Source organism: Chelonoidis abingdonii, chromosome 4 (assembly GCF_003597395.2).
Source record: "Chelonoidis abingdonii isolate Lonesome George chromosome 4, CheloAbing_2.0, whole genome shotgun sequence".
Lineage (NCBI taxonomy): Eukaryota > Metazoa > Chordata > Testudines > Testudinidae > Chelonoidis > Chelonoidis abingdonii.
The window spans coordinates 46,592,655-46,603,065 of record NC_133772.1 but is presented as its reverse complement, the minus strand read 5'-3'; the positions used below and the strand labels follow the sequence as shown (position 1 = coordinate 46,603,065).

At 36.6% G+C, this 10,411-nt stretch overlaps 1 protein-coding gene across 1 annotated transcript in view; it reads left to right on the top strand.

The window, feature by feature from the left end:
- OTOG (otogelin) overlaps positions 1-10,411 on the top strand; it is a 167,681-nt gene that overhangs the window by 83,558 nt on the left and 73,712 nt on the right. Inside the window, exons 24-28 of the mRNA XM_075065842.1 lie at positions 223-342; positions 1,275-1,391; positions 2,242-2,398; positions 3,788-3,814; positions 9,919-10,086. Coding sequence (XP_074921943.1) covers positions 223-342; positions 1,275-1,391; positions 2,242-2,398; positions 3,788-3,814; positions 9,919-10,086 — 589 coding nt within the window. The remainder of the gene's footprint in view (positions 1-222; positions 343-1,274; positions 1,392-2,241; positions 2,399-3,787; positions 3,815-9,918; positions 10,087-10,411) is intronic.

Here is a 10,411-nt window from a genome sequence, read left to right as displayed (position 1 = left end):
CAGCTGTTCTAGTTAATCTAAAGCAAACCTTCCTCCCTTGGCAGGGAATAAGGCCCCCTGCTAACACTCTTATGCTGCCCTCTGGCCATGCTGTATCACAATATGAAGTAAATGATCAATATTATAAGCAAGTGAAAATGGGTCCTTATTATGGGATATGACAAGGCAACCTTGAGAATGGGTAAGGCTAGTAGCACTGACTAATACATATAATTTTTTTAGGGTGAACTGACTGGATTATGTGGAAATTTTGACATGAAAACAATAAATGAAATGAGGACTCCAGAAAATTTTGAGTTAACAAACTCTCAAGAGTTTGGAAGTAGCTGGTCAGCTGTAGAGGTAAATAATAACAAAAATGGCTTTCCTAGTAAATCCTTGTTGTGTAACACTTTTATAGCTTATCAGCCTCAAAACCAACAATTCCATTCCTGGAATCCCGCCTCAGTTGCAAATAGTATTTACAATATCTACTGACCTTACTATAATAAGTAATTAAAGTGAAGTGGGAAAAAAGGACAGGAAGTTTTTCCTTCCTAAAGCACTGATATAGGGAGGATTGATGTGCAGTTTTCTGTTTTATGTTTGTTCTAAATGTAGTGCACTTTTTCATTAAATGTAGTACATTGCTCAAAGAGTAATAGAAACTTTTAGAGAAACAACCCTCTAAAATAGTCCCATCTTTTGCACTATGGAAGACTGTAATTAAAAAATTATGTATTTTAAAATATTTTATATGCAGTGTCTATATAAATATTTATTTTAAATGAATTAATGTTGAGTATTTAGCTTAGCAGAAGGAAACAATGCTTTACCAAATCCATATGCACTTCTGAGATTGCTATTCAAAAGTCCAATTGAAACTTTTTAAAATAAAACATTAAATAATGAAAAAACTCAAGGCTTGCTTATATGAGTAATCTTTATTATTCATGAAAGCAGGACTACATGTGTGAGTAAGGCTTGAACCCCAATAAAGTCAATGTATACAACTGTTGCTTTGTTTTTCCTTTTCCCTCAGAACAAGTGAAACCTTTTTCCACAATGGGCTGTTCCGTCTTCGCATATTTACCTTCCTCTATTTAATAATAAGTCTTAGGTTGTCTTGACTCCTACGATGAGTGCTTTAGAAATGATGCATTTGATTTGTGCTCACATGAATTATTTGAAAGCTGATTTTTTTTTTTAAAAAAAGGTTCGGTTTTGAAAGTTCAGATAGCACAGTGGTTGTGAAACAAGTTTCTGGGGGGTGACAATTTTGCTTTCTGGTTTAGTGTGTTGACAACTCTGACATTCGAAATCCATGCAGTTTGAACCAACTTAGAGAGCCATTTGCCAAGAAAGAATGTGGGATACTGTTAAGTGAAATGTTTGAAGCTTGCCATCCAGTGGTGAGTAGTGATGACAAATAAAATGATGTGAAGTTCTGTGTATACGATTACAAAGAAACCTTACGTCACTTTAAATCCCAGTCCTATCTAACATGACAGAGTGAGAGAGAAAATGTGACCCATATCTCTTCTGATTCCGATCCATTAGCACTTGCTCATTGACATGTTTCATAACAACCACGTGTTCTCAGCTGATCTTCAGTTCATCTAGACACATTTAACTAACTTGATATACTTTAGGACCTGATTGTGCAACTCTTACAGTGTAGACACATGTAGAAAGCACTTTACAATATTTGAATGAGAAAACTTAGCACTGGTAATAATTGATTTTTCTTTTAAGTTTGGTCACACACAGCAAGACTTTATGACAATAAGAGAGGAAAAAAATCACAATTATTTTTATGAAATTGTCTATATGGAGAACAGTTCATCACTAATTTCACCACGTTTGATCACTTATTAAATGATGATGTGTGTCCAATGGTTCTTAACAAGCTTGCTGAGTTTATGGTTAATTTGAGGAAATTAATATTTCTGATTTTTAGCTTATTAAAGTTTAAATGACAAGTAAACACTGTTACCCTGTCCCATACTTCAAGTCAACATAAACATCATATTCCTGCGCTGATTTCTATGTATCATTTGATGTAATTCAATTGTACTACTAAACAGTGTACAAGGTTCCCATAACTATGACGACGCTTTGTGTTTTAGGCAGACACTTAAACGATCATATTTTGAAGTCTTACTTGTTAAATTGTCAAAGCCTGATAGTCTGTATTGAGATCGCTCGTCAAAGTCTATGTGAATTATTTTATGTTATTACAATAACATTTATATTCTTCAGGTTGACGTCACCTGGTTTTATTCAAACTGCTTGACAGACACATGTGGTTGTAACCAAGGAGGTGATTGTGAATGTTTCTGTACAAGTGTATCGGCATATGCACATCAGTGCTGTCAGCATGGAGTCGTAGTAGACTGGAGGTCCCCCAGAGTGTGTCGTAAGTTTTCTCAACCAAGTACTGGGCCCAGCACATTGCCAGTCCATGCACTGGATCAAGTTCTGGAAAAGTAACCAAAGTTTGAGTCACATGAGCACATCCCTTTTAAAGTCAGAGCAATGGCAGCAGAGCTGTTGGTTGGAGTCTCCAGTTCCAAAATTGAAGTAGATGCAGCCCTCTGCTTGGTTTCTATTCCTAATCTGTGTGAGAACTGCTGGTCACTTCTATATTTGTGGGTGACACATCAACATTTTCCTCTTTTCCCATTACCTTCTGGAGACCCAGCACAAGATATCCTATGGGATGTGGATGGATGGATGGAGTCACTTGTGTGGATTTTTCACTGCTCTCGAAATGTGAAGTGTCCCCAACATAGCTGATATGAAGCTAGCTGGACAGCATATAATCATGGCATAGGCCAAGTCCAAACTCAATTATTTTGGGGTGCAAGAGATAAGAGGAGCTGCAAGGGTCAAATCTTAGAGTCTCCCTGCAGGAGACAACACCTTTACATGCTTTACAACACTGCACCTGCAATGTGGAGGTGGGGAAGGATTAAAGAATGTTCTGAACAAAGTGTAATTCAGGATTTATAATATTGCTATATTATTGTTTGTTATTACGAATACAGTTTTGACAAGAGGCTGCAGCTGAGATTGAGGCACAATTGTACAGCGCCTATCACAAACATATAGTAAAAGATAGTCCTAGCTGCAAAGAGTTTATGGTCTAAGAATGCAAGACAGACAAAGGGTGGCAGAAGGGAAGTATTTGTACATTACAGTTGAGAAGGGAGGCACAGAGAGATTACATGAATAGCCTAAGGTCGCACAGGGAGCCTGGGAGAGTGGGGAAGCTACATAATAGCTTCTGACATTGTGGATTATACACAGGTATATCTGCACCTCGATATAATGCTGTCCTTGGGAGCCCAAAAATCTTATCGTGTTACAGGTGAAACTGCGTTATATCAAACTTACTTTGATTCACCGGAGTGCGCAGTTCCCGTCCCCCACCGGAATGCTGCTTTACTGCATTATATCTGAATTCATGTTATATCGGGTCACGTTATATCGGGGTAGAGGTGTATTTTAATGTCAGCAAGGAAAGATTGTAAAGCTGAGTCTTGACCACTAGAGGTCACAAACAGATAACCTTATGTGTTTGCAGTGACTGTGTGCTCTGAGGTTAGTGCATTTTTACTCAAATGTTGTAATAAATGCTTTGCCAATTAATAAATTTTTGTGCAAAATCTAAATTAGTTGGCATTGGTTTTGAGCAGCTTTTGTTTGTCCATTCATTAGTGGGTTAAAGGAAAACTTGTTTTTCTCTAAATTCCAAATCTGCAAAATGTCTGTAGCTAAATGTTTCTTTCCTTTATTTTTTTAGCATATGACTGTGAATATTTCAATAAAGGTAAGTCCTACAATAATGATGAAGAGTTGATAAGAAATCAAGAAAACATTTTGTTGTGGTGTATAATTATCATTTTGAATAAAAATAGAAACTTTGGATCCATCTTCATGAAGAGAAATGGAAGTTGCAAACACTATATTGTTTTAATGTTCAGGTTATTGTATTGCAGGTTTGCTTTGCTGTTTCCAAGAGCTAATAATCATGGAATCTATTTCATATTGAACTTAGACCTACTTCACTAATATATAACTTATTTACAATCACGGCCGGCTCTAGCCATTGCGCCACCCCAAGCACGGCGGCGTTCTGCCGCTCACCGGTCCCGCGGCTCCAGTGGACCTCCCGCAGGCATCCCTGTGGAGGATCCGCTGGTCCCGCGGCTCCGGTGGACCTCCTGCAGGCGTACCTGCGGAAACTCCATCGGAGCCGCGGGACCAGCGGACTCTCCGCAGGGACGCCTGCGGGACGTCCACCGGAGCCGCCTGCCACCCTCCTGGCAACCAGCAGAGCGTCCCCTGCGGCATGCCACCCCAAGCACGCGCGTGGCGCGCTAGTGCCTGGAGCCGGCCCTGTTTACAATTAATGTAAATGTTTGAAGATTATAAATAAATAACTGTTCATTAAGTAACTAATGGCATATTTTATCCAATAGAATTTGTGCCAGCCAATCACATTAATGTTATAGTTGACAATTTCTCTTATGTGATTTAAAAAATGTAATCAGTGAAAACTATTGTACTGTGGAAATAAATCCAACTTCAAAGTTAGGGGTATTCAGATTCAAGATTTTGGTTTAAATCAATCTATAGTTTATTAATAAAAGAACGGCTAGTCAAGGGCTAGTTTACTACATTATAAAGGGATAATAGCTTTAATAGTAATGTCTTTTTTAAAACACTGAAAGGTGATATTGATAAAAGAAAATATGATGGAAACATTGAGGTCATAATATCCTAGATGTAGTTTGAGAATCAGTTCTCTTTCCCAAGACAGATGATGCAGTCACTACCAAACATGGTGTACTGTGTTATAATTAGTCCACATTGTAAATAAATGAAAATAAAATTAACAAAAGCTATACATACTATTAAGGAAGAAGAGAGAAAGGAGAATATATGGAAAATATACAGATAATCTACAGTTCATTTTGTTCTATGCAATACCCAGTTTTGAAACAGATTTGGTTAATTTGTATTGTACAGGAAAACATTCCATATAATGTAAGGTCCCTCCATACTGTTTCATAGTTTAAAAACAACAGATTTACCTATATCAAAGCCTCAGAAATCTATTCTTTTACCAAAGGCAGAGTATAATCTGGAACAATTTTTACTGTAGGTTTCCCAAAACTAGTGACCTCTAAAGATGCCTGAAAATTGAACTGGTATTTAGTACTTAGGACGACAGAACTGATTGCTAAATGGTCTAGTCTCCCATTTGTATTTCCCTGGGAAGCCTCAAGAGGCAGCTAACTTTCAAGAATCAGAGGGGTAGCCGTGTTAAGTCTGGATCTGTAAAAAGCAACAGAGTCCTGTGGCACCATATAGACTTACAGATGTATTGGAGCATAAGCTTTCGTGGGTGAATACCCAATTCGTCAGACATATGTAATGGAAATTTCCAGAGGCAGGTATAAATATGCAGGCCAGAATCAGTCTGGAGATAATGAGGTTAGCTCAATCAGGAGGATGAGATCCTCTTCTAGCAGTTGAGGTGTGAACACCAAGGGAGGAGAAACTGCTGTAGTTGATTAGCTATTCACAGTCTTTGTTTAATCCTGAGCAGATGGTGTGGCTATCTTTCAAGAGGTAGCTACAAACAAGCAACTAACTAACTAAGACAGTCTGATCTGAGCAATTTTCAGGATTCAGAGTACCTTGTAAATCCACCTGTTGAACCTATGAAGACGTTTGTTTCTTTTTGGATAGGGTCCAGACACAGCATTGGGTTTGTAATGGAGCCAGTTCTCCAGAGGGAGATTGGATGGGGCCTCCAGTAGAAGAAGCTACTTGTGCCTCTCTACCCTCTTTGCTCACTATATGAAAGGGCCAGAGAAAATCTGACTAAAGGATTTGCCTTGCCTGGTAATAGGGGTTTTTAAAAGCATTTTCAATTTGAGCTGAATTGCTCATACAAGTGTTATATAGTAGCTTTTTAACTGATAAATTGCTATTTCAACATTTTAATTTAAATACTGGAAAATGCAGTAATAAAGGATTATTGCCATTTATAATTTCTTTTTTGTATTTTTCCACAAATGAAGTACCATATGACTGAATGACTGGAAGTTTGAAAGCAGCAAAGAGTCTTGTGGCACCTTCTAGACTACATCCGACAAAGTGGGTATTCACCTATGAAAGCTCATGCTCCAATACGTCTGTTAGTCTATAAGGTGCCACAGGACTCTCTGCTGCTTTTACAGATCCAGACTAACACGGCTACCCCTCTGATACTGGAAGTTTGAAGTGTAATGTTCAAAATTTAAGGACTGGAAACACACCTTACAATGATAAAATCAAGGAGCTCAATTTGTTTAATTTAAGAATGTGAAGGTTAAAGGGTAATTTGATCACAGTCTGTAAGTACCAAAATGGAGAACAGAACTTTGTTAGCAAAGTCCAGCAAACAACGGTATAACAAGATATAATGTCTGGAAGTTGAAGCTAGAGAAATTCTGACTGGAAATAGGGTACACATTTTTAACTGTGATGGTAGTTAACTAGAGCTGGGTGAAATTTTTGTCTGAAACTTTTTTCAGTGAACAATGCAGATTCAGTCACTCTGAAGCATTGTATAAATTTGTATCAGTTTCATTGAATTGTTTCAGTTGAAAAAATCCTAAAACAAAAATTCTAAATATTTGACATGTTATGTTTTGACATTTTCAAGAGGAAATGCTTCACATTTTTTGGTTTGAAATGACTTAGTTTCAAAATTACCTTTAATTGTATTAGAAATCAATCATAAATGTTTGAAAATAATCTAAATTGAAATAAAACATATAGGTTTTCCTGAATTTAAATGATTTGTTCAGCTTAAGATTATTTTTTTTCTATCAATTTGCCAAAAAATTTGAAAAAGGCTGTTTTTGGTCTGACCTGATCTTTTTTTCTCCAAATTTTTGGAACATTTGACCAAGGATTGTGGTGGATTCTCCATCACTGGAAATTTTTTAAATCAAGATTGGATGTCTTTCCAAAAGGCATGTTATAGTTTAAACAGGAATTATTTTGGGGAATCCTGATAGTCTGATTTACACCAGAGGCAAAACTCACTTATCACAATGGTTCCTTCTGGCTTTATAATCTATGAAAAATGATTCTAATGATCCTTGGATGTAGCAAAGTAAAATTAGATAATAAGGAGTACATTTTCAAATTGTGATGTTAGTTTTAATTGTTATTAAAAGCTGTGGGCAGATAATTACGGTAAGTGTGAGTACGCATGTGTGTATATCTATATGCCGATATATCCACATTTGTATTAGTAATAGCCATGTGATAAATTCATTTATCATACACCTTTCACCCCCTTCACCTTCTCTTTACCTGCTAATCCATCTCATCAGGATTTGTTACAATAGGCAAAACAGCTGCCATTAAAAAAAATCATCCTGCCACAAAAACATACCCTCCTTCTCCCCAAAATATTAGCCTGGCCTAAGGCTCAAGAAGGCTAAGATTCAGTCCTGGGTCAGTGATGGGCTTTTTGTGCATAACAATGTTCTGACGTAGAACTGTGTTTCTCGGATCCCTCCAAAGCTGGAAACAGATGCTTTTTATATTGCCAATTTATGAGTGGGATTCAGTACATAATTCATGCCTTGAAAGAGCCTGAGATATCAGACTTTAATTCATGATAATAGTTAGTTATAGAAATGCGATTTCAGGACATTTTTATGGCTTTTTCTGACCCTTGTACTTTGCATGCAGGGAAACTAAGAGACCTGGCTTTAAGGCAGAAGGATACAAAAAATAGTCCCAGTTAATTTTTTAAAAAATAATCCTAAAAATATGTTTTTCTACAGTATTATTGGTATAAGCAAAATAGATTATGTTGTGACATCATAGGAAGTATTTATCAGCATATATTTGAGATCACAATGTAACTCACCCTTCAGCTTTATCAGTTGTGAATAAGACACCCAATTTCAAATTCATGCTGATAATACCTTTATATCAAACTACTACACCACTGTGTGCACATGTATGCAAAAAGATAACATTATACATGCATTCTTACTGTCCAAGAAGTTCATTTATATATGATGACATTAGGCAATGTGGACCAGTGCCTTAGGCTTTCTAGCCTGGGAGTCTGAAGTTCTGGGTTCTGATTCTGGGTTTGCAGGTAATCTTGGGTGTAAGTCATTTCTTAGAGGGAGGGATAGTTCAATGGTTTGAGCACTGGCCTGCTAAACCCAGGTTTGTGAGCTCAATCCTTGAGGAGGCCACTTAGGATCTGGGGCAAAAAACTGTCAGGGACAGTAATTCGTCCTGCTAGTGAAGTCAGGGGACTGGACTCAATGGCCTTTCAAGGTCCCTTTCAGCTCTATGAGATAGATATATCTCCATATATTATGACTGCTGTTAAATGGAGACAAGATGGATAAAGTAATATCTTTTACTGGACTAATTTCTTGTTGGTGAAAGAGACACATTTTTGACATTACAAAGAGCTGCTCTTGAGCTCTGAGAAAGGTACTCAGAGTGAGTATTGTTTAACAGAGGCATTTATAATGTGATTTCAATAATACTGTGATCTACTGTGAGCTACTGGTAGCGTCCTTATAATACAAATATATTAATCCTATAGCTGAAAATCATCTAATAAATGTTCACTATATTTCAGTATAGCTATTTAGCATTTAAATATATATTTGCTATAAAGTACTACCAGACATATGCTAAATAAATCACATCAATTGCAAAAATGTTTGTATTATTTTTCATCTGTCAAATAGTTAATTTTCAAATGTGGAGGAAGATGTGTGAATCTTTACAAAACCTCAGATCATATGTATATGGATTATACATCCATTTCAAATTCAGGCTGATAAGACTCTTTTATACTGCACTACTTCAGCATTGTGTCTATGTAGATACAGGTAATATAATTAGGTTTGGCAGAAATTCAGTTTTTATATTTTTTTGTAATTTTGGTGGATAATATTATTTATTTTTAAGCCTGTTTAGATTTTTATCGACCTTTACATTTTCATAGTTGAGGGAAATTATGGTGTGTGGGGGAGTCAGACAATTATTCAGTAACAATAGACATTGAGATGCAAAAAGTTAAAGCTTTATAAATGATAAACATACAAACTGTCAAAACTACATGTCAAAATATGCCAAAAAATATCCTTAAATCAAAAAATCATACCTATGTTTACTATTCATTTGCTAATCCATTTGTAACAAGTCTAGTCTAAATCATTAGATTTTGACTGTAATAAGTTCTTAAGCAGCTTTTTTCTTAATTTGCCTATCTGTAAATTTTGATTATTAGTAGCAATATTTTTTTCTGAGGTTTGTGTGTATACAGTAAAATTGATGTTTACCAACATTTACTGGTAGAAATCTAATACTTCCAAGCCTAAATATTATATATTCATTCTTATTATCCATATCTAGCCATTGATTCTAAGGCCTGAAGGGATCACTGTCATTGTCTCGTCTGGCCTCCTGCAAGATTATTGTCCACATGCAAATTTTGCTGTTTGGGCACATAACCAGGAGCACAACTGAGGTGTCAGCTACATTTTATGTTAATTGAACCCAATTAAAAATGAAACCTAGAGGGATATGGAGGTAGGGAGGAAAGGCGAAAGTTTTCACAAACCTTTGTGAAATGAAGTTTGGAAATTTTGTGCAGTCTAATTACAGCTAGTAGGTGGAAGTGTTGTTTGCTTTTGTTTTTTTGCGGGATGGGGTTGCTTTGTAAGGCACTGCCATTTCATTTTAGCACATGAAGCCTGGAATAGTTTTCAGGCTGGAGTTGTTCTTGTTTAATTTGCTACTACATGATTGCCGAAGATAATATCTGAGAGCTCAAGCATTTGTGACACTCAACATGAATATTAATTTTGGCTTCTCTCTCAACAGTTCTGGGAAAGGGTCCCTACAAACTGGTCAGCTACTTGGATGGAGAAGTTGCAATGGCAGCCAAACTGTTGGGTGGCTATGTTTTCCCAGTGAGAGCAGAAGATTTTGTTCCGGGAGATGTTGTGAGCTTTATGTTGACTTCAGGATGGTATAAACCCAAAGCACATGGTAAAGTCACTGCAACCTGAAAATAAACATAGATAAAGACAAAGACAGAGTGGGGAGTGAACACACACAGCAAATTCTGCCCTTGAAGTGCAGTCCAGCACCTGAGGACAGAATTGCTCACAGACCTTTCCTCTGCAGCTATCAGCTGATTCTAAACTTTAACAATGTCTGCCAGCCTCTGCACCATGGTTTTTAATTGTGTGATTCTAGCTTTATAAATAAATACTTTTAGTTTTCAAAACAACATTGTAACCTCCACATTTGTGATGCTATTTGTGCATCCAATTTCACTGCCAGGGGGAAAATTTGTTATAATAAATATTTT